The sequence below is a fragment of the Canis lupus genome, chromosome 10 (genome assembly GCF_011100685.1).
Source record: "Canis lupus familiaris isolate Mischka breed German Shepherd chromosome 10, alternate assembly UU_Cfam_GSD_1.0, whole genome shotgun sequence".
NCBI classification, from domain to species: domain Eukaryota; kingdom Metazoa; phylum Chordata; class Mammalia; order Carnivora; family Canidae; genus Canis; species Canis lupus.
In genome coordinates, this window is record NC_049231.1 from 6,206,777 (window position 1) to 6,231,448 (window position 24,672).

Below are 24,672 nucleotides of genomic sequence, written 5' to 3' on the forward strand. Positions count from 1 at the left end.
TTTTATGTGGTTCTACACAAATTTTGGGACTATTTTTTCTAGTTCTGTGAAAAATGCTTTTGGTATTTTGATGGAGATTGCACTGAATCTGTAGATTGCTTTGAGGAGTATGGACATTTTAACAATATTTATTCTTCTAATCCATGAGCATGGAATGTTTTCCGTTTCTTTTCATCTTCAATTTCTTTCATCAGTGTCTCTTGTATTTTGCAGAGTACAGGTCTTCACTTCCTTGGTTAAATTTATTCCTAGGTATTTTATTCTTTCTGATGCAATTGTAAATGGGACCGTTTTCTTACATTCTCTTTCTGCTAGTTTGTTAATAGTGTAGAGAAACTCAACAGATTGCTATATACTGTTTTTGTATCCTGCAACTTTACTGAATTCATTTACCATTTATTTTTATAGAATATTTGTTCTCTATTTTCTCATCTCTAATTTTTTCCTTCCACTGCTTCTCCTGTGTTTATTGTGCTGTTTTCACTTCTTAAATTAGATGCTATTGTTGAAATAAGGACCGCAGAGCTGAACTTTAAAATTAGGTTAGGGGGATCCCTGGGTGGCGCAGTGGTTTAGCGCCTGCCTTTGGCCCAGGGCGCGATCCTGGAGACCCAGGATCGAATCCCACGTCGGGCTCCCGGTGCATGGAGCCTGCTTCTCCCTCTGCCTATGTCTCTGCCTCTCTCTCTCTCTCTCTCTGTGTGACTCTCATAAATAAATAAAAATTAAAAAAAAAAAATAAAATAAAATAAAATTAGGTTAGGACAGGTGTTTACTAAATGCCTGCACTCAGGAAAAGAACACATGGTCCACGAGTAGATAGCTCCATCCTTTGGTTCCTAGAATCTAGAAGTTATAAAAAGTCTATGTACGTGTTTATGTGGATAATATAGACAGAAATAGCTCCATAACACAAGTCAGCCCTCAGGGTCCTTCTCTGAGAAAATGTTTCTCTGTGGTAAGGAGTCTAGAGCTTGTGGCCAGGGGTTCTTTGTGATACAGTGGGGAGTTTTGGAAAAAGCTATCTTATGACGTGGAGGAGATGGCTCAGGTCAGGGGTGAGTGGAGTCTTCATCTATGCATAGCTTATTGAATTAGACCAAAAAAAAAAAAAAAAAAAAAGGCTTGAAATTTAGCCTTTAAAGTTTTGATGTGTAGTATTCTTCCTGTTATTTAAACCCAAGTAATTTCTTTTCTTTTACTTTTTTTTTTTTTTAAGATTTATTTACTTATTTGAGAGAGAAAGAGAATGAGTGAGAGAGAGCATGAGCACAAGTGAGAGGCGGAGAAGAAGAGAGAATTTTAAGCAGACTCTGCATGGACATGGAATTCAACATGGGGCTCAATCCCGTGACCCTGAGGTCATGGCCTGAGCCGAAACCAAGAGTCAGACACTCAAACCACTGCATCACTGACATGCCCCACCCAAATGCAAGTAATTTCTAATTTTTATTATATATTTTTGATTTAGAAATTGTTTAGAAATTTGGTTTCTGAACCTATGTAGGCTTTCTCTCCCTTGATTAGTCTAAAAGTTATATATTGTTTGTTTTGTAGTTTTCTTAGCTATTTAAACACAGAGTCTAAAGCTAAATATTTTAAGAGAACCTCTTTTCTGATAGAATCACCACACACTGTAGCTGATTTGCTATCCCCCCCTGCCAATTGTGCTGTTTTTAGTTAATATTTTGATTCTAGAATTTTTAGGACCACACATTAGACATCCTTGTTTCTGTTTTATATACCAGTGTATCTACAAATTTACTAAGATCCCAGCTTAATAATCCATTTTACTTCTCTGATCTTCCATCTGGGATCATTTCATTTCCTTATCTAAGTACATCCTTTAGAATTTTCTTCTGAGGAGTTTCGTTGGCATTAAAATTCCTCAGGTTGTGTTTTGCCTGAGAATGTCTGTAATTTATCCTCTTTAATGATGTTTTTACTCCATATGAAAATTCTTTCATATATATTAAAAAAAACTTTCATGTTAATAAAATATTCTTAGACAACTAAAGATAGAACTCCACTATCCTTTGGATATTGTTGTTATTTCTGAAAAGTCAGCTTTCAGTCTAAATGCTATTTATATAGATCTGTTTTGCCTTCTTTCTGGCTGCTTTTATTCTTTTGTTTGTTTGAAGTTCTTTAGTTTCATTATGAAATATCTACTTATAATTTTCATTTCTTCTGCTTGAGATCTGTTGGTCTTTCTAGAACTTCAGTTTATTATCATTCAACAATTCTGGAACTTTTTCTTCTTCTCATCTGCAGTATTTACTTTTGGGATTCTGTGAGAGCATTTTAGGCCATTCCCCTAGTCTCGTAATCTCATTTTACATTTCTCCTCTTCTTTGTCTCTCTCAGCCATATTCTTAACTATTCAGATCAATTTTCCAGTTCACCAGTGTTCCCTTCAACTGTCTCTAATCTGTTTAAAGCACTGAATTTTTAATTCTTTTTTTTTTAAGATTTTATTTATTTATTCATGAGAGACACAGAAAGACAGGCAGAGACATAGGAAGATGGTGGAGAAGCAGGCTCCATACAGGAAGCCTGACGCAGGACTCGATCCTGGGACTCTAGGATCATGCCCTGAGCCAAAGGCAGACGCTCAACCACTGAGCCACCCAGGCATCCCTAATTTTTATTTCTTATATTTGTTATCTCCAGAAGTTCTACTTCCTTATTTTTAAAATCTGTGCAATGTATGGTCTCTAGTCCTTGTTCCTATTTTTAACATTTTAAAAAACATTTCTGAAATGTTAAAATATTTTTATTTTTGACTGATAAATTCAAGAATGAAGTATTTATAGGTCCCAATTCACTCTCTGCTGTTTTTACTGGCTTTTACTCATGGTGACTTGTTTCCTTGTGTTCTAAGTGAAACCTGCCTCTCTCCCTAGGGGATTCCTGTTTATTTCTGAGAGTCACCTAGAGTTGTTCGGGATATTTACACTGTCATTATGCTACAAAAGAAAACCTCTTCTAATCTTTCTCTCCTTTCCCAGTGTTTCACAAAAGAAATCATTTCCCAATGGATAAAAATCAATGCTGGGAGCATTTGGTATTATAAGGAGGATCACAAATTGGCTTATTCTCACTTTGGAATGATGAAGATTGTGAAAAACATGCTGCCAAAATATCCTACAAGTCAAATTCTTTACCATTTGCATCTGGGTTTAACTTAAGGAGGATTTTTTTTTTTTTTTTTTGGCTGAGTACTTCTAATAAGTAATTGTTGTCCCTTTTGCAGTTTGATTCCTAATTCATCCATATCAGCTCTATAGCAAATCATGAATGATGAAAATGGAAAGATTAGAATTCATTTCCCTCACACCATAAAAACTGGCTTGAGGAACCACCCTACAATCATAGAAATGCACAAACCTGTGAGGGTCATCTGGGTCACAGTTGGGAAGAAACTGAGTGACAGCCTCCGCCACTTCTTCATTGGATAAAACATCCCAGAGTCCATCAGTGGCCAAGATCAGCACATCATCCGCTCCATGCTCATATTTGGAGAGATCGTAGACTCTTACCTGAGAAGAATGGGAATATTCCTATGTAAGAGGTTTGGGAGCACAGTATTTCCTGTAACAAATTAGCTCTGAATTCCTCTCTCTTTTCCCATTTAGCCTAGGGGTTTTTAGATATGCACTGTAAGGTTCTTGGTTGTGCACGGTGGGGGGGCGGGGGGAGGGGTTAAACAGCTGATAAGGAAGAATTAATTGAAAATGTAATGCCGGAGACCTAGTTAGACAACACGGTGCTAGCCAGGAGAGCAGTCAGAGGCTTGCCTCTTTCCTTTCTTCGCACATCCATCCCACAAATACTAAGGGCCTACCCTGTGCCAGGTGCTCTAAGGAGAAAGATGAATGGCACATTTCCCTGCTCTTGGGCTCTGTCTGGCGGGGAGATGAGGCCGGCCTCGGATCTTTAGCAGTTGCTCCGTATGTATTTGTCTAGGACTAAGGAGACACACCTATTTGATGGGCTCACTTGAATTACTTTCGGCTTACCTCTTTGAGGCCCAAGGGGCAGGACTCCTCTCACGTAAGGATAGGGTTCAGATGCTACACTCACAGTTGAGGGGCCTCGATCTAGCTCAATTGTAAAGAACACACACTTAAGTCTGAATCTCCAAAGTGGATTTTGGCAAATGTGAAGCCTTCCTCATCTCTACTACCTGGAATGACCTGGATATTTCAATATCCATCTAAATTCTTTGAGAATTTAACAGAACAACTTTGACGAAACCAGTAAGAATAAAAATGAAATGGTATTTGGATTGTGCCACGACTCCACTGTCACCCAACTCTGGCAGGAAAAGAGTTTGGGATTTCATCGCTCTTCCCTCCTAATTTGGCAGAACCAGCCCTGCGTGCCTCACGTCACGAGCTAAGGACAGGGTCAGTTTTGTCAATCTTCTGGTGCCTTCAGGCTCTCTCATTTCTCTCTCCCATCCTAATAAAAGCAAGTCTGAGTGAAAGCGGTGGTGAAAGCGGAGGGGCAGGGAAAGGAAGGAGTTTGTGGCCCACGACACAGTCGCTGTTAGGGCATCTCAAATCTAGAGAGAATTCAATTCAGAGAGGCCTACCTAGGCTCAAATCCACATTTTGAAAGCCAAGCTTCCTACCTTTTAGAAAGGTTTGCCTCAGGCCCCTGACACCCAGACACAGGGCGGTCCTGTGGGCTAACAGCCTACACCCGGCAGCGGAAACCGACAAAATGCCACACACCTACCCAGAGCCCTTGGAAAATGAGCACAAATGAAAAGCAGCCTCCAGGTACCACGCCTCTGAGGCCTGTTAACTAGATGGGAACAATTAGCTATCAGCCCAGGGCGTGGCCTACACCCAGGGGAAGAGAACTCAAGGGGTATCCTGGAATGGCTTTTTAAAAGAGATTTTTATTTATTCATGAGAGACACAGAGAGGGAGGCGGAGACACAGGCAGAGGGAGAAGCAGGCTCCATGTGGGGACTCGATCCCAGGACCCCAGGGGGTCACGGGCCTGAGCTGACGCTCAACCCCTTAGCCACCCGGGGGCATCCCCCTGGACGGGCTTTTAACATTTTTCTCAAAAGGTCCGTTCACTTCAAGGGTAAGTTTACCTCCTAGAGAAGCCCCTGTGCCGTATGAGGTCAAATCAAAGAAAACAACGAGGGGAATCTTAGGTTTACAGCAGACTGGAATGTCCCAAAGGCCAGAATTTTACCCTCAGGCCACCAGACCCTTGTGGTCCCGTTTTCAAACTGTAGGGTTAGCAACCAAATCCTCTTTTAAAAATTTTCTTGTGATTCCTGGGTGTCACAAGTGTTAACAGCAATGCTTCTTGAATGCTAATGTGCCTGGGAATCCGCTGGGGATCCTGCTAAAATGCAGGCTCTAACTCAGTTCTGGGGTGTGGCCGGAGAGGCTGCACGGCTAGCTTACTCCCTGTGAGGCCTGAGGGTGGACCGCGCTCTGAGCCTCGAGGCTGAAGACCGTGCTCTTGGCCCAGGCTTGCAAACAAGGGGATCCAGGGCTTGGCGGCCTCCGAGGCCGACCCACAGCATGCTCTGAGGCAGGCTTTAGAGGCCGGCCAAGGTCGGCCCTGGGCTCCCAAGTTCACCCGGGCTCACTGTGCTGGGATTTGCAGTATGCGAGAGACTTTGCTGCAGAGCCACTGCTCGCTTCTTATTGGGGTGTATCTGCAATATATTTGTGAAAATCTGAGCTCCACAGAATAGAAAGTGCTATGGGAGGTGGGGAGATGATGTCAGGTGTTCCGGTTCCAATCTTACGCCTGCAGCTAAATAGGAGATTCCATCTGCCTTCTAGCTCCTTCTCAAAGAAAGATGTCTAGGTCTGAAGACAACATCCCATTAGATTTCAGGACCACCCCGGGTTTAGGGTGCGGGAATCTCTTCCCGTGCTTCCTGCTGGCCAAAAATGTGTAGAGATTCGAGTCGTTTAAGCTCATGTTATCCTGCCCACTACCCAGATGGAAACGTAGCGGACAGAATGGGTGTGGACTGGTACACGTTAGAGAATGCTCTCCTGGGTTCCCTCCATAAACGGAATCCTTCCCTAACTCCACTGTTCACATCTCCGCACACGGCTCTCGAGGCTGTTTCATTAGCTAACACGAAAATTCCCTTCAAAACCATTCTCAAGTATTTTTAATGTAAATAATAAAAAGCTGGTCTCAACCCCGTTCCCTGAGGCACTCCCCAATTAACATCCTTTTAGGTTTTTATTGCTACCCTTTATTTCCTGCCCTTTAGCCAATTTCCAAAGGACTCTGCCAACTTTCCACTTACAGCTTGTGTCTTATACATTAACCTATGATGCAGAACATTTTGTGAAAAAGCTCTCAGAAAAACTGGGCGGCAGGGCAGGACGGCAAGGGCTTCAAAGGATTCGGGCGGGCTCGGGAGTCCTGACCTCCCCTCCCAGAAGCCGCTGCCGGCCTTCCTCAATCAGACCACACTCCCCCACTCACCTCTCCCAAGTTCCCTCTTCCATTGCGTAAATAGCTTCTGGATGTTCCAGGAAGCCTCCCATTAAACTAATGGTTCTGAGGCTCCCCAGGCCTGGGAACCAGGAGGAGAGCGTCTGCAGGCCCCAGGAGGGGAGAGATGTGCGGGGCTCGTGAAGGGGAGCAGGGTCAGGGCTCCCTGTGGCTCCTTCCCAGGCTCCCAGCTTCCAAGAAGGGAGAGAAAGGCCACAGGAATCTTTGAGATCCAAGTATTTTTGAAAGCAATAGAATTTGAGCGGCGGAGAGGTGGCGCCAGGGTGGATCCGTCCGCGCCCCTGGAAGCCCTCCCGGAAGCGCCTTTGCCGACGTGTTCCTTGGGCACTTACTATGTGTTCACTACTTTTCTAGGCACCGCAGATACAGGGACCAAAGCCCCTCACCACGCCTTTGGGGGGTGGGAGGGGCAGAGGGCGAGGGGCGCTCGGCGTGGACCCCAACGCGGGGCTCTCATCTCATGACCCCACGATCGCGACCCGAGGCCGCAAGCAAGAGTCAGATGCTTCCCTGCCTGAGCCCCCGGGCGCCCCCCGCCCCTCACAGCTTCTACACGAGCAGGTGAGACCCACGCTCCGATGTCGGAAGGGGACAGGCGCGCTGAAGAAGGGTCAGAGTCAGAAGAATGACAAGAGGGTCCTTTCAGAAGACACGGTCAGGGGAGGCCCGCGGGGGCGGGGGAGGCGCTGCTTGAACAGGAGCTCAACGAGGGGGGATTTCCCACAGGTCGCCTCGGGCCTCCCAGTCCTTCCTCGGGAGGTGGTGGTAGACGGGGTGCGGCGGCCCGTCCTGCCCCCGCGATCCTGAGGAAGACCGAGCCAGCGCCTGCTCCTGCTCCTGCGCCTGCTCCTGCGCCTGCTCCTGCGCCTGCTCCTGCGCCTGCTCCTGCGCCTGCTCCGCCGCCCGCCCCGCCGGCTCTTCCCCGTCGGCCGCGTCTGGGCCCCTTGTGCGTCTCTGCCGCCAGGTCATGGCACGTGCTGGAGAGTCCCCTGGACACACTTGGGCTCGGGCCCACCTTGGCCTTCGGACTGCGGCTCTGAGCCCGGGCATATTCCCGCGCGTGTGCGTGTGCGTGCGTGGGCGGGGCGGGGGGCGAGGTCTCCGCGGCCCCCGCGGTCCCGTTCCCGACCCTGCAGCACGCGGCTCCGCATCTGGCGCGACGTCTCGGCCGACAACCGAGGGAGGCGCCCGCCTCGCTGGGCGCGGCCGGTCCTGCCACCTGCCCCGACGCCCTTGGCGTCCCTCCCGCGGGCCCGGCGGAGGTGTTGGCCGTGAAGGGCCGGTCTCCGGGCACGCCTGCCGGGGGAAGGGCCAGCGAGGAGCGAGCGCGCGGGGAAGAAAGGGCCGGGCCGCCGGCCGCTCCCAGGCCGCGCCCACACGGCGACCGCGCAGGCAGCTCGTCAGCTCCGCCGCACAGGGCGCGGGTTTCCAGCAGAAGCCGCGGGCTCCCCCTTTCTTCCCCGTCCTCACTGGAGCCGCGAACCAAACCCGTCGGCGAACGGAGGGAGCAGAGGAGCCGGGCCGCCGAGCCGCGGAGCTCGGGGCAGGCACAAGCAGGCCTTTCACCCGGGACCACCCCTGGCGCCGCCGCAGGCTGCTGCTTCCGCGCCTGCGCAGAACCCGCCTCGCCTCGCCTCGCCTCACCTCCGCCTCCGCCTCGCCTCCCCCTCGCCTCCTCCTCGCCCCGCGTCCGCCCCGTTCCTGAGGGGCCTCGGCTGGAGGCGAACGGAGCCGTGGGCGCGTCGGCTGACCCGGCTCTCGAGGCTGCTTCTCAGAAAGGCCCCATCAGTTCTTCCGTTTGCCAAGCCTCGGCGGCCTCTCCGGGCCGCCCCGGGCCGCTCCTACGGCTTTATCAACTCCGCGAATTCGCCAACCTTCGCCGTCCCTCGGAAGCCCTCAGCGTGGGCCCCTGAGCTCCCGCGGCGCAGGCCTGGCCTTGGGGACACAGGAGCCCGGTGCGTCACCAGAAGCCCTCACTTCAGGTTCTGCTTCTCCCCAGCTTCGAGACTTGAGATAAACGGTTTATCTTCTTTTGCTCTCAATTTTCTCATCGCTAAAACCATTGTTTAAAAATTGGGGGGGGGGGGGGGGGGAAAAGGGGACGCCCGAGTGGCTCAGTGGTTTAGCGGTTTAGCGCCCGCCTGCAGCCCAGGGCGTGATCCTGGAGACCCGGATCGAGTCCCACCCCGGGGGCCCTGCGTGGAGCCTGCTTCTCCCTCTGCCTGTGCCTCTGCCTCTCTCTCTCTGTCTCTCGTGAAAAAATGAATCTTTATAAAAAGTGGAAAAAATGTGATAGCACCCGCTCTACCTCTGTCACAAAGCTGTTATAAAGATCAAATGGGATAACGTGGAAGGAAACTACAAATCTAACGTAGCACGTGTTATTCTTTGTGGCACTGACCTCAGGGCAGTACACCGGAAAGTAAGACAGCTGGTGGAAGGAGAGGAGTAAGAGGGGGCTGGGGGCCTCGGGGTTCCATGACAATCGCATTTAAAACAACAGTGGTTGGGACTGTCAATAGTGTCCTTGGCAGAAAAGCCAGAGAGTTCTCAAGACGAAGGATGCCAACGGGTGGTACAAAATAAGGAGAATACAAAGTCTTATCCTCTCTACCTCACGGAGCCAACCCAACAGCTCAACCTATAGAACACTGAATATGGCGCTTACCCCACAACAGAAAGAAAACTCCAGCATATTTCCTCGTGGTCCTGTAAACCAAGCAGATTATTTCCATGCTGGCATTCTGGCAGGCCCCCAAGACAGTGTCCAGATTCTCTGTTGCAATTCTGAAACACACGCTGAATTTGGTGGCAAAAGACTTGGGTCTGAGACCCACTTCCACTCCTTAGAGTGTAGGCAAAACCACCTTGGTCATTCACATTTTTCAGAGTCTACTGACTACTTGCTGGGAATATGCAAAGAAGTAGTGATTCATCACATGGAGTGTCTGAAAGAAGGAGCCGGATCATATGCCTTACACATGGTGGGAACGGCAGGGGCCAAAGCCTGGGGAGCTGACGGGGGCTGGTGTGCTTGGGTGGCTTTATATAGTTTGGTTTGGCTACAGTACTGGATTTTCACTGGGGAATGGTGAGTGATGAGGCACGGCCTTTCATATCTTCAGTGTCTCCCTAGCGAAATGAAAGCTTAGGATTTGGTGGCCACTGGGGATGCTTATGGCATCACTGTTCTCGGACCCTCCCATCACAGGATGAGTTAGGGCTGCATGTGACTGGCCACATGATCTCAGGGCATCTGACTGTGAACACATCAAGGGACATTTAAGTATTAAAAATATGCTGGTGGATCCCTGGGTGGCGCAGAGGTTTAGCGCCTGCCTTTGGCCCAGGGCGCGATCATGGAGACCTGAGATCGAATCCCACGTCGGGCTCCCGGTGCATGGAGCCTGCTTCTCCCTCTGCCTGTGTCTCTGCCTGTGTCTCTGCCTCTCTCTCTCTCTCTGTGTGTGTGTGTGTGACTATCATAAATAAAAATTAAAAAAAAATATGCTGGCTACGCATGCTCCCCAAAAGGAGCCGGCTGTTTGGGCTGTGGGTATAATTTTATATTTGAAATATACCACAGATATTCTTGTGGGTTTGCTTTCTCTTTTGCCTTCGGATAAAGTAAACACTTGACTTTGGAGGGTGGATACAACTTAATAGCTAAAATGTTTCTACACCAGCTAAAATATTAGGTAGGGAGCCTGAAGCTGCACCCGGTGCCAGGCCAGTAGAGTGTACGGCTTCCATTTTCTCCTCTTGAGGCCAATACTTTGCAGCTCAGTGAGGCAATAGGCCATCGGAAGGAATTTCCTTTACGTGCTGGGCTACTCCCATGATCGACTCCTTCCTTTGGGCTTCCACTGGCTTGGGCACCACTGGATCAAAGGCTCATTGAATGAACCAGTGAATCAATGGGTTTGAATCTAGCTTCTCAATGCTTTGAGGAATACATCTGTATTCATTAACATGCCCACTTACAAAGTCAGAGGAAACCCCAGCTTGTGAGTGAAAGACTGTGGGTGCAGTGTAGGTGGACTGGGTCATGTCGAATCCAGGGAGGAGGCACAGAGTGACCACACGTCCCCATGTGCATGAGATAGTCTTGGATTGTGCTGTTTTCCCAGCATAAATATTGTGTCCATACTGACTCTTAAAAACGTCCTGGCTAAGAGGATAACTTATGTCATCACCTGATGAATAAATAATGAAATGACCACTATTCCTTGTGTAGTTGCTGTTTCTGGCCATTGGGACTTAACATAACCACGTAACCCGAGCGTGTTACTACTTCACAGGACCTTTTTATCACAATGGCAGGATCTCAAGTGAGCAAGAGAGCAAGTTACTATGCATCTTGCCTTAGGAGAGAAGACCCAACCGTGCCTGGTAAGCTGTGGGGCCCCTGCCGGGCGGCAAAGCCAGTCCCACAGCTTGCAGTGACTCTGAAGCAAGGAGCCCAGGTCTCAGGAGACTGGTGCTCAAGTGGAGAATGAGGTGTGTGGTGGCCCTCACCTACTAGTCTGGCACTAGCCACGTGCACGGTGAGAATGAATCGTGCAGTCTGGGACTAGAACACGGATGGAGAACAAACCCATGTTAGGATGAAGAATTGAAGTTCCTGAAGCACAGCGAGGAATGGCTTGTGGCAGTATTATTCCAAGAGTGGTCTTAGATTTATGGGGATTTTTGGGGCAGCCCCGGTGGCGCAGCGGTTTAGTGCCGTCTGCAGCTCAGGGTGTGATCCTGGAGGCCTGGGATCGAGTCCCACATCAGGCTCCTTGCATGGAGCCTGCTTCTCCCTCTGCCTGTGTCTCTGCCTCTCTCTCTCTCTCTGTGTCTCTCATGAATAAATAAATAAAATCTTAACAAAAATTTATGGGGATTTTTTTGAGATTCTAAGTAATCTCTACACCCGACATAGGGCTCCAACTTAAAACCCCAAGATTAGGAGTCACGAGCTCTACTGACTGAGCCAGTCAGGTGCCTCTCAAAGACTGGTCTTTGGATTCTCTATTACAGAATTGTCTAAAATTGTGAAAACTCCTAGGACCTGCACTCATGCTTTAGATTTTCAGGAAGTGGATTCCAGGGATTTGCATTTTTAAAAAATGTTATTTTATTCAAATACCAGTCTCATCACACATGGTCCAAGAACTCTCAAGTAATAAACCAAATGTAAACAGATGTTAAAGACTGGTCTTCAGGGGTGCCTGGGTGGCTCAGTTGATTAAGTGTCCAATGCTTGATTTTGGCTCAGGTCACCATCTCAGGGTTGTGAGATTGAGCCCCATGTTGGGCTCTGCGCTAATCTTAAGATTCTCTCTCCCTCTACCTTTGCCCCTACTCCTCACTCTCCTTCCCTTTCTTACAAAAAAGATTGGTATTCAAATATTATAGCTGATGATGTCATGCTTGCCTATCATCTGCTGAATGGTTTAGCGGCCACTGAGGTGTGGACATCATTTTATGTCAGTGAGGTCACAAGCATTCATTTTCTTTATATATAATAAAGTCTGTTTTTATTTTTAGTTTTTAAGATAAACTCTACGGCCAACATAGAGCTCGCACTCATGACCCTGAGGATCGAGAGTTTCATGCTCTACCAACTGAGCCAGCCAGGTGCCCCGGGATTTGCATTTTCAAACAAACTTCTCAAGCTATTCTGTGTGTAATACAATAAATTAATGCAAAAAAAGGTACTGCATGTTTAACTGAAATGTTCAAGTGAAATTCTTATTTTTCAGAAGGGGATCAGAGGGAAATTATTCCAGTGAGAAGAAATATTTGACACAATATAGAGGTTGGCTCCTTTGTGTGACCATATATTTTATGAGTTGCCAGGCGAAATTTTTTTGGTGTCAAGTAAATGTCAAATTCTGGCTTTATTCAAATAGCTGGTTACCTCCCAAGTCACTTCCCAGTGGAAACAAGCCAAGAAAATGTCACGCATATGCATACAAGTGATTTTTACAGCTAGCCCAGAGAGTTAGAGATGCAGATGGAGGATAAGCTAAGTCACGAAATCTTTCCTAGATGTGGGGTCAGATGGCACCACGGTCACATAAAAGCAGCTTCTCCACACTATTAATGTGATTCCCCGCTTCCCCCCTCCCCCATTTTCAAAGTGGTGGTGATGGTAGTGATGAAAGGGGAGCATACAGCCTCCAAGAATACGTCACCCCAACAGAAAAGAAAGATGCACGAGATGTTGGTTGAAGGGCACAGACTTCCAGTTATAAGACTAGGGATCTAAAGTGCAGCATTGCAGCATGGTTATATACAATCTGTAGATGCTGTAAAATACATATAAAATATACACACATCTATATATAATACTGTATTAGATACTTAGAAGGTGCCCAGAGGGTAAAAGCTTAAGTGTTCTCACCACAAAACAGAAGCAGTAATTGTATGGTGTGATACAGCGAGGGTGGTAGTCATTTTGCAATATACACAGGGTATCAGATCAACACACTGTATACCTCAAATGTATATACGATGTTACGTGTCAACTGTATTTCAATAAAACTAGAAAAAGAAAACTGCCAAATACAACTGTTCTAGAGTATCAAGTATCCTTGGACAGAACTCATTACTTTTCTTTTGTAGGGGTATCCAGAGTTTGTGAGGCCTGAAATGTACACAATTCCAGCAGCTGTCTTTACAAAAAAATAATACAGAAATAATTATGAATACGCACACAGACACCAATGAGAGAATCTCAAGCAGACTCCCTGTTGAGTGTGGAGCCCAACTCAGGGCTTGGTGTCTCCACCCCTGAGACCATGTCCTGAGCTGAAATCAAGGGTCAGATGCTTAACCAACTGAGCCACCCGGGGTCTCTGAGGCTAGGTCCTAAAAGGCCTTAGAGCTTCCGCTTGGCACTCTTGAACCACTGGCTCTTGAGATGTTTTTTCTCCGAATCCAGCTGCCAGGCTATGAAAAGCCAAAACCTCATGGAGAGGCTACTCAGCTGATCATGTAGCTGCCTCAGCTGATCTCTTAGCTGATGGCCGATGTCACAATTGCCAGCTCTGAGGGTGAGCTATTCTGGACTACCTGCCCATCTGGTCTTCAGATGACTCCAGCCCCAGCTGATATCCAAGTGTGTCGTGAGAGACTCCCAGAGACAACCACCCAGCTGAGCCGTTGTGAGACTCTCCCAGAGACAACCACCCAGCTGAGCCCAGCCCACTCATGGAACCAGGAAAGGTGACATCTCGATACAGATAATACACTGTTCTGTCAAGACTCTAAGCTCCGAGGTGGTTTGTTTCACAGTCCAGAGAGGCACAAGGCACTGGGATATGTCATGTCCAGGCACCTCACGCCCCGTGGATGGGGAGATGGGATGGGACCCTGAGCCTCCTGGAGTCTTCTCCTTGGCTTCTCTCTTCCACAGGCCGTGCTGGTTCCCTCTGCTCCTATCCTCCAGTGGGTAAATATCAGGAAGACCACTTCCTGTGGGGTGGACAGAACAGAGCGCACGGCTCTCCCGGGCATACATTTAATTTGGGTGGAGCAGAAGAATAAGAAGGCCCCCTTGGTCTTAAATCCGAACTCTAATCTCTAGCCTTACTTGGTGCCAGCTCTCATGCTGTTTTCATCCCAGGCACCTGTGGTCTATGTTTTTAATTCTTTCAGAAAACTCCGAGGGAAAAAGGTGCACAGTTAGTTTTCTTCTTCAGATCCCAACAAGCAACACCCTTCCCTTTTCCTAGGCTAGAAAGTGGTGTAGTTTTAATTTTTAGAGTTTCACTGCACTTTATCCCCTGAATCTAGTCTGCCTTTGGTTCTTGTTACATTTTTTGAAGCGTTGCTCAGATGGGCCTTGTTTTCGTTTTCCCAGTCGCTGCCATAGTTTCAGTTCTACAACCGCCTCCCCGCCTGCTTCTCCCCACCCCTCCGCCTGCCATGTATGTGCTTTCCAGGCTTCCACCCCAACATTTATCATGCTACCCCCCTTGCTAAAGACCTTACCTACTGCCTTGGGTCCGGTTCAAGGCCCTCCACAGTAATTAGCTTTATGATAGCTAATAGCCCTTCAAGCTCATCTTCCAAACTCAGTGACCCCATAAGACAAATTCTACTTCACAGCAGACTCACTCCTGCTTCCTTCTTTTTTCTTGTCCTACTTATCTTGTCCTCCTACTTCACATGGTATCATTCTCCTTCCTTTCTCAGAATTCCCCTGGCCTCTTAGGAAGCAGGAATTATGGGGTTTATGGCTGATTATTCCTCTGCTAGTCACATATTCCAACTTGCCCAAAAATTCTAATTCTTTTGAGGACACGTTCCCTAGTTTTTGGCTCAGTAAACGTGATTGGACTCATGATTTCTATGTAAAGAGCCAATGAAATCTTGTGGTCTTGATGGAATTGGAAGAGGCGCTAGGAGCAAATATTTATTACGCCAGGTTCTGGCTAAGTACTTGATATATGTAATTTAATTTGTTCTATTAAGTTCCCGAGTGTAACAACCCTATTGTCCTCTTTCTATTGAGGGGGAAGCTGAGATTTAGGGAAAGTAACTTTCTCAAGGTCACCCTGCTAGTTAAGTGAAGATGGAGCTTGAAGTCAAGACACTGATCTGAGTTTCTAAGTACTATATCAAACCACCTCCTAAGGTATTTTTGAGGGGTCTAGGGAAGTTAAAAAAAAAATCTTTTTTTAAATAAGATTTTCCTTCTCTACCATCCAGAGATATTTACTGCTTCCATTTTATTAAATTTCCTTCACAGTATATTTGTATACACGTGCATTACCTTTTTACTAACTTATGATCATGCTCTTTGTATACACAATCATATTGTTTCACTTAATATAATACAGCTTTTTTCCCATGTTGTTATGCATCCATTTTTTTTTTTTAATGAATTGTTCAGACTGCAGAAAGTATGTAATACAATAAAACATGCCCTTTCCCAAAATGGGACTTTGGCTTGGGGTAGGAAAAGCTACCAAGAATAAGGAGACTTTAAATGTTAAGATGTCAACTATGAGATCTTAAATAATGTTCATGTTTTCAGGGGACACAATGAGGAGGCCCAAATAAAAGAGTCATTCTCTCTTCATATGGCAATGAATACTGGAAGCCCCAAGTGTAAAGCCTTCCAGAAGCTGATGGGGAAGGAAGACTAGCATTTCCTGACCATTTCTGACCATGTACCAGACCTTGTGCCAGACAGTTCCCAGATGTGTTCTCACTTGCTTTTCCTAGCACCTTGTGAACAGAGGCTTTTTTGCCTCACCCGAGGGAAGGGAAAGGCAGGCTAACGTAGTGCAGGTCACAGGGGCATTGAGATACTAGAGTCTAAGGTCTTCCTTCTCTTAGAGAAGGCGGTTTCAGATCAAAGAAAAAAGAGATGAAGAAAGGCGAGAATGAGCTAAATGAGTCAGCTGAAGTGACCAAAAAAAAAAAAAAAAAAGCCAATAGGAATCTTGAACATCAAGGAAAGGAACAATGAATCTGGGAGAACATGGGGGCTCCTTGTGGCCCAGTCTGGCAGGGGCAGGAGGGGCTGCAGAGTCAAGGGAGGGGCTGGCTTTGCAAGAAAGAAGAAGACCCCATTCTCCCAAGGGTCCGAAAGGGGGCTAAAGGTGGTCTTGGAGTATGGGCTAGAAAGCCAGGAACATTAAGAGGAGTCCTAGCTCTGGGGGAGGGGGGGCGCGGTTACGGGTTGGAAAGGGGTGCGGAGCAGAGAACATCTGGAGGGTTAGGCTGCAGACCTGTGCCAAGAAATGTGCTGCATTGGGGCGGGGAGAAGAAATGCTGGAAGAGAAGAGGGGGAGAGTCTGGGCTCCAGGGCCTGAGTTCCCCGATCCTTTCCTTCTCTACTTGAACTCCTGCAGGACAGCAGAAGGAGGAGGGAGGTTGATGAGCTTCACCGAGCAAGAAGATGGGAGACCCGGCTGAGGCTCTTGCTCTTATGTGGGGAGAGGCTGCATCTTACCCTGTGACACGGGGAAAACATGGTGCTGTGGACCAGACGAGAGTCCAAACGCCTCCACATTCGACGGGCAGGCCAACGTTTGGTTGGCGGGGGCCTCTTGTGGAATTCAGTTCTTGGCCAGAAATCCCTGCCTTAGACCTTGGAAGATAGGAAGGAGGCTCAGCAAACCTGGCGGCCTCTCTTTGGGTTTGGCAAACTCGAGATTTTTCCAGCGCCTTGTGTTCAGCGAAACCGAAAATGTGTTTGGCTAGAAACCCTTCTCTAATTTTTAAACCCCTGAGCATTTTTTACATAAATTTGATACACATGTTTTTGTCTTATTTTTATTTAGCTCATCAAATCGAATTAGGAGCTATAATGATGAAGGGAACAATGCTGATTTCCAAGAAGATTTTGGAGCCTTTTTTTTCTTAGAACTAACTCGCATTTTCTCCCTGACTGTTAAAATTACCAGACTGAGCTGGATTTGAAATTTAGAACCCAAATGTGAAATAAAGATCCATGCTTGGCAAAGATGAAGCAGAGCAGGGGAATGTTCTTAGGAAGTCACAGTTGGAAAGCCAGGGTAGGCGTGGGGTGGGAGGTGAGGGGATGCAGGCAGGAAAGGATGGTTTAGATAAATGCACCTGGCTTCCTGAGCTCCCCGCAAGAAGCCCGCCAGCCATGTCTCTGGTGTCTGCCTTTATCACCACCGCCCAAGGAAGAGGAGTCTTTACTCTGAGGTTGGGGACGAGGGGGTCCCCCTGTGCCGGTCTTTCTTCCATAGCCCTCCATGGTGGCCAACTCCAGCTTCTCTTCCTCTTCTCTCCAACCTCCCTCCCCCTTTCCTGGTTCTGGCTAAGCCCTCTCCATCTGGAAGCATTTAAAATGTACAACAATTTTAATCTCGTGCAAAGGAATCTTGGGATCTACGCTACATACCCATTAAGCTAAATTATACGTGCACAATCTTATTTTGCACAACTCTGTCTGGCCGAGGTTGGCACACACCGAAGCCTATTACTGTCTTTCCCAATTACTTTTTCTACTACGCCATCATTTTTCTTTTACAACTGTAGCTGAGGTTAGCAGTATTTCCCTGAGAAATGTGAGCCACTGAGGTCCCAGGACAAAGATCCTCTTCAGAGCCACTGTGAACCTGTATTCAGAGGGTCCCTTAGACACCGTCTAGAGAAATTTCTTTGAACTCAGCTTTTCTCCCTGACAGACCCGGATCAAATTAGACAGGCCCGGGTAGGAGTACCATCTTGTTATTTCATAACTGTACAACCCTGGGGGGAGTTATTTCACTTCTTTGCATCTCAGTTTCCTAATCTGCAAAATGGGTATAATAGGCATATGTACCTCCTAGAGTTGGGAGGAGGAGAAACTGAGTATAAAGGACACAGTAAGTTGTCTGGCCCAGACTAAGCAGTTGATAAATGTCACTTGTTATTATAAAAACTACACTTTATTGTGCTCGCTTCGGCAGCACATATACTAAAAAAAGCCACACTTTATTGAACTCTACACCTTTTCTAAGAGTGCTTACATTTTACCAGAGGTGGCCAGTTCCCTTTTAAACACCCTGTCCAGGGCAGCCCCGGTGGCTCAGCGGTTTAGCGCCGCCTTCAGTCCAGGTTGTGATCCTGGAGACCCGGGATCGAGTCCCATGTCTGGCTTCCTGCATGGAGCCTGCTTCTCTCTCTCTCTGCCTGTGTCTCTGCCTCACTCTTTCTCTGTGTCTCCATGAATAAATAAATATAATCTGAAAAAAAACCCAAAGAAACACCCTGTCCAATCCCTCACCAATGCTGCACTAACCAACCCAATTCCCTGCAAACCAGCATCACTCTAGAGAGGTGACGTAAGGCTTCTGATCATCCCACTGGGCTCTCTCATCTGTTCTCAGGGAATCTCCCATGCACGCCCAAGGAGAGCCTCTTCTTTGGAGCCATGCTAATAGAGCGATCAGAAGATCTATAATCGAATTGTATAGAAATCATTCTCCTTCAAACCAAACCACACTTATTCTCGCTTTATATAGAAAAAAATAGGTGTATGTGGAAGGGGACGAGAAGGAAGTTTTCACTCTGCTTTAAGAAGCAAAGTGTTTAATTAGTGCTGAGCCCCCCCCCCCCCCAAGGACATGAGTCATACTTCATCTGTCCCTTTTGCAAGTAGAAAGACTATGGCACCATTTAATGTCTGATAAATGCCTCTCTCTCAAGGGGGAAAATACAGAGTTCATGGGTCTAGGACTTATTGCTTTCCTCTGGCCAAGAGTAGTTTCAGCACTAATTTGTGAATCCCCTGAATAGAGGGATCAGGGATCCATAAGCTTCTGGGGCACCTGGGACACCGTATGTAGTCCTGGCCCCCATCACGCAGAACTGCTGTGAGGGCTCAAAGAGAGACATCCACAGCCACCTGACGAATGGTAATTATTATTTCCACCCAGCTGATCTCATTTGAAATTCTGGGTAATATCAGAAAACGTGTGTGTCCTCTAGGCCTTATATTTACTAGAGTTTTCTGCCTCCGTGATTTCCCAACCTCTCGTGGCCACGTGTATTTTATTTTTTTTTTAAAGATTTATTTATTTATTTATTTATTTATTTATTTATTTATTTATTTATTTATTTTTAAAGATTTTATTTATTTATTCATGAGAGAGACACAGAGAGAGAGAGAGAGAGAGAGAGAGAGAGAGGCAGAGACACAGGCAGAGGGAGAAGCAGGCTCCATGCAGGGAGCCCCATGTGGGACTCGATCCCGGGTCTCCAGGATCATGCCCTGGGCTACAGGCGGCGCTAAACCGCTGCGCCACGGGGGCTGCCCAAAGACTTATTTATTTATGATAGAGAGAGGCAGAGACACAGGCAGAGGGAGAAGCAGGCTCCATGCCGGGAGCCCGACGCAGGACTCAATCCTGGGACTCCAGGATCACGCCCTGGGCCAAAGTCAGGCGCTAAACCGCTGTGCCACCCAGGGATCCTGGCCACGTGTATTTTAAATGCCTGCCTCAGCAATAAAGACCCTAAAGAACCACCTGCCCTGCTCACCGGCCTGCCGATGGGGTGGGCCTAGGCGGCTGTGTGGGCCCCTCGATGGCTCTGGAGTGGACAAGCTGAAGGGGCAGCTTATGGGCTGGGAAGTCACTTGTGGCCTAGTATAAAGAGCGAGCTGGAGCAATGAGCTTCCTCTCTGGTAACCCGGAATTGGGGGAGTGAGACTGGGCTGATGGGTAGCAGACACGTATGGAACATGTCTGGGCATAACACCTTCATGAACGGAACAGACCCCCACTGTTGAGGCTCTCTGGGGGGCCTTGATGCCACAGCACCTGGCTGTTCAGGGGGCCTCCTGCACACACCACGAATACCTCTTCTAAGATGATTACGGCAAACACCTCCTCCTTTGAGTTAGCCTGAATGGGCCAGGGTTCCCTCCAACAAAAAGAGCCTTTGATAAAACAGCACCTACCCTTGGGAAGGGCCTGCCCATGGAGTTCTATTTAAACGCTGTGGGCATTTCCAGGGCAAGACATTGCTTTAAAAGGTAATTACACAGAATGCAAACACCATGGGTTCCTGACTCACCGTCCCTGGCTCCCCTCTGGCGTCAAACTGGGGAAAGGTCAAGCTCTCTCCCTCAACCCCTGTGGCATGCAGCCAGCGGAGGTCATGTGACACAGTTCTGGCCAGTGAGACGCAAGTGAGTAGCTGCTGGGCCAGACGGGCTGCCCGCCTCCTCCTTCCCACCTCTGCTGGAAATGCGATGCCTAGCGCACCTGCCACCACCTTGCAGCCGCGAAGGAAAAGTCAGCGACGCAGAGGCCCAGCCCCGGCACACCGGGGGGATCGCCAACACTAGCTGCCACCCACGCCCAGCCTCCTCGTTAACGTCAAAGAAAATATACCCATAACCCACTATGACTTAGATTCCTCTACGACTTAGAAGCAAAACGTTTACTAAAGATATGCCCTGGGGCAGCCCCAGTGGCCCAGCGGTTTAGCGCCGCCTGCAGCCCAGGGCGTGATCCTGGAGACCCAGGATCAAGTCCCATGTCAGGCTCCCTGCGTGGAGCCTGCTTCTCCCTCTGCCTGTGTCTCGCCCCCCCACCCCCGCCTCTGTGTCTCTCATGAATAAATAAAATATTAAAAATAAATAAATAAATAAATAATAAAGATACGCCCTGAAGTAGAACTGGACATTGTTTCCCATATCATCAGAAAAGTGTTTTTTTTTTTTTTCTGACAATCAGTTGTAGGTGAGGAAAAACATTTTTTTCAACCAAAAAACAGGATTTGTCTTTCCAGTTAACTTCTCTCAACACCAGCTGAAGGCTATGAGTTATACAGGCGATTAGGGTGCGAGAGGGGATAAGGCATCTACACCAACAACCGCACGATGAGACAGAAAGTGGGATGGATTTTCCAGACCTGAGGATCTGTGGAGAGACAGAGGCTACTTCTGGTGGGGAAGGGAAGTCTCCACAGGAGAAGCGTGTGAGATTAACCCTAGATGGGAAAAGACTGATAATCTGGATGTTTGGGGCCGGGGAGGAGAGGCATTGTGGTCAGGAGCTGTGGGAAACTCAAGGTCAGGCGCAGGAAGGCCACAGCAAGTTCTTCCTGGCCTGCTCGGGGGGAACAGGGGCCAAACTTTTGGTCTAGAAAGTCCGACCAAATTCTAACAAGCCTTAAATGCCAGCTGAAGGAGTCTGGGCGTTGTTCTCATAGCCACGGGCTGTGGTTTCTGAGCCAACAGGAGTCAGTACCTGTTTGGGAACACCTGCCTGATGACATGATGTGGAATGGCCTGGGCGGCGGCGGGGAAGCGCCAGGGGCCTCTGCACCTATCTGGGGAGGGAGTGGGGACAGTAGGAACCAGGAGAGTCAATGTGAGAATGAACACAGTGGGAGAAAGAAACCCCGTAGACGTACATGTGACCCAAGTTGGCTACTGCCGGGTTATGGGGCACGAGTCACAGAAGGAACAATGCAGAAAATATATCATTGCACAAAACAGAAACAAAAACCTCACGTGGTACCTCTGGAGCTGAAGACAGGAATGGTTTTATGTAGATGTTGGAGTCGTGCACCTTCAGGTCATGGTCCCCAAGTCCCCTGGTCACTCCAATAGTTGCCATCACCCGGGCCTAGGAGCATAAGCAGAGGGCCATCAGAAACACTCACACATACAGAGGAAGCCTTCCCGTCAAAACGTGGCTGCCACAGGCTAAGAGGAAGCGTTTATTTTCCAATTCCTTCTGTGCCTCTCCGTGCCCCTTGCTACTAACTCACGTGGGCAGCTGCTTCCAAGGAAGGGCTCACCGAGATCACTTAAGTACTTAAGGGAGTGGGTTTTCTACCAATTACCCTAAGTTCAACGGCTTGCTGCTGTCTCTTCTCCGCTTTCTTTTGTAGAGACCAGAAGGAAGGGTAACCAGGAAACCAAATCCAACACATGTATCGTGTCTATAGCTACTGCAATCGGTTCAAATCAAATCCAACACACCCATCACCCATCCGTCTGTCCGTCTGTGATCCACCCACCCCACATCAGCTCATCCCTGAGAGGCTCTAGTAAAAGATGTAAAAAAGGGAGGGGCAGCTCCCACCCTCCCGGAGCTCACGGAGTATATACTTCATGGCCACAGAAAAGATACCCTTTACAGCTCTGCAGCCCGGCCTGCTAACATCCCCACAACTTCCCTCTGGGGGGAAAGGAACAAAATGTCACTTTGTTATAACTACACAGAGACCTCACCGCCTGTGCTTTCTCTAAACAGTTTAGTTTTCCTGATGCTTTAAGGAAATCAAGGAAATTGTACTATTATACTGATGCCTAACCAGTCAGCCTAACTATCTCCTAAATATCCACTGCGATCTGACTCACCCAAACATTCCCTGAGCGCCTACTGTGCGCAGAAACATGCTGTGGGGGCAAACGCCCCAGGACTTGTCCCTGATATAAAGGAACTTGTGAGGGGAGATAAGGGGTGCACGTCTCACCGATGATATGTAACATGTGGCCGAGTGCTGAAAGGCACAACAGCCATGGGCTAGAGGAGATCAGAGGAGGTAAAAACTCTGCTGAGAAAGTTTCCTGGAGGTGGTGCCACCATACGTTTGTGCAAAAGGATGGGTGGCACTGAGACAGGTAAGCTCAGAGGGGTGGCGTGGAAGTCCTTCTGGGTGGAATGGAGCCCAATGGCCCACCCACCCCAGATCGTCAGCAAAGTATCCAGGGTAGTGTCACGGTGCCAAGACCCGGGCCTGAAGCCTCACTCTATTCTTTGGGTCATAAGAGTAACTTACAAATGCTAAAAAACATTACAACCCAAAACGTTATCCTGTTTTCCCAAAAAAGGCTATGGATTTTGGAGCTCGTTTGGATCGTTTTGGAGAAGACAGGCAGGTGTGCAGAAATGAAACCATTGAAAGATTTTTTTTTTTTTTAAAGGCAAGTGTCAAAGGGGGTGAGAGGCAGGCAGGTGACGTGAAGCCTGGTGACCCCTGGTCAGGCGGGCCGCAGCTGGGGGCTGTGCTGGGGAGCGGCGGTGGCTCCTACGAGCGAGCAAGTGTTCAACTCTAGACGCAAAAACTCTGACTCCCCTGCGGCCCTTCTGCTCTCCCCACTGCAGTGGCAGCTTCTCTGGCTGGAAAAGCACAGGTGGGCGTTCTAGTCCAAAGAAATCTGATGTTTCTGCTAGTTACTGAACTTGTTTACAAAGTATGTAGGTGTTACCCACACAAATCCTGAAGAGCATTGGCAGGAATAGAATGAGAAGTTAACGGCTGTGGAAGTCTTAGGAAACTTCTGGGTAGGTGTGTGCAGACAGGAGAGAGAACACCCCTGGAACGGATCGAGACAGAACCGACAGTGTGGCGGCTGTAAACATTTCTCGAGAAATCCCGGATCCCCCGACGGGGGATCCTGTGCTGCTGTACCATGGAGCAAGCCTGGAACAGCTTGGAGCCACGGTGGCTTTTAACTAGGCCCTCAGGTCCGGTGACACAAGTCGCCAGCTGCCCGTCACGGACCCATCAAGCCCTAGTCATCTGAAATGCCGGAGGAACGTGATGTGCCCGTGACACGGACATGGGCTGCACTGGGCAAGGCCTGGCGCCCTTCAGGCCTACTCTGATCATCCTCTAAGGGCCATCAGTCCCTCTCCCTCGGGCACGGGGGAAGCACACTAGACACCGCCGAAAAGTCCGAGTAATACTTCCGCATTTACTGGGGGCCCGTGTGGGCCAGGTACCGGCGGGCAGGTGCTAGGGGTACAAAGATCACAGGAGGTGGCTCTGGGCTTACTGGGACTCACTGGGTGGTCCTGAGATCTCGGCCCCACAGGGGCTAGAGCGGCAGGCCCAGGTCGCTGGGCTGAGGGTGTGCGTTGCCACATCATCCCTGACACCCCGGACACCGACAGTTGGGACAGCGTCCCTTCCTGGCGGGATGGGGAGGTTTCCACGAACCGGGCAAAGGTCCTTTGAAAAATGATCCCTACTCGGAAGCTCAGGTTTCATTCCCTACCGGCCCCTTGCACGGCAATCACAGCTACTGAGCCCAAACCGCGGCCCGTGTGCTCGCTCATACGCGTGCGTGCAGGTCACCTCGCAGCCTCGGAGCCTCGGCCACTGGCTGATGCTAATAGTAGCCTCGTGGCTTGTCGTGGCCAACATGGGGGCGTGATGCCCGGGCCTGCGGTCACGCTCAGCTCTGGACTCCGGGACGTGGCATGTCATTTGCACAAACCCCACCTGCAACCCTGGGGCTCAGCAATTGCCTCCCCCACCCCCCCAGCCCCTTGGTCGAGGCAGGAGGAAGGAAGGTGATATTCATTCTTCCAGCTGTCGAGGCTGTGGGAGGGGGGCCTTGTGCCCTCGGTCCTGGGGAGGGGGGGGCCAAGCCTACCTTCTTGCCTTCTCCGTATATGAGGGGAAACTTCAAGTCATCATCCTCGATGGTTTTGTATGCCCTGTAGGGGGATAGACAACATTTTAAAAAAACAAAAAGAAAAAGGTTTGCTCTCACTTAGCGCCCCGCTGCCCTGACACCGGCGGCTGAGTGCTCCACGGTCCCCGACGCTCCGTCACGCAGTGCGCTGCCACCCTCTGTTCCCCGAGGTGCTCTTCCTTCGGAATCGCGTGGGTGTACGCAAAACGACAAGCCAGGAACCGTCAACCCAGTGCTTGCTCGCA

The 24,672-nt window shown here is 48.7% G+C and overlaps 1 protein-coding gene and 1 long non-coding RNA gene across 4 annotated transcripts in view; one reads left to right on the forward strand and one right to left on the reverse strand.

The window, feature by feature from the left end:
- Positions 1-24,672, reverse strand: part of PPM1H (protein phosphatase, Mg2+/Mn2+ dependent 1H) — a 253,879-nt gene that overhangs the window by 21,500 nt on the left and 207,707 nt on the right. For 2 of the 3 annotated variants that reach the window (XM_038549877.1, XM_038549879.1), the window contains exons 7-9: positions 24,386-24,449; positions 21,513-21,620; positions 3,391-3,542 (exon numbers count right to left, since the gene is read on the reverse strand). In XM_038549877.1, coding sequence (XP_038405805.1) covers positions 3,391-3,542; positions 21,513-21,620; positions 24,386-24,449 — 324 coding nt within the window. Of the gene's footprint in view, positions 1-3,390; positions 3,543-20,672; positions 20,910-21,512; positions 21,621-24,385; positions 24,450-24,672 lie in introns of those variants that run through there. The other variant, XM_038549878.1, reaches the window with a different exon arrangement.
- On the forward strand, positions 1,273-17,034 carry LOC119873582. The gene is made up of 3 exons (XR_005365326.1): positions 1,273-1,435; positions 12,055-13,737; positions 16,377-17,034. It is a non-coding gene; the product is annotated as an uncharacterized LOC119873582 (long non-coding RNA).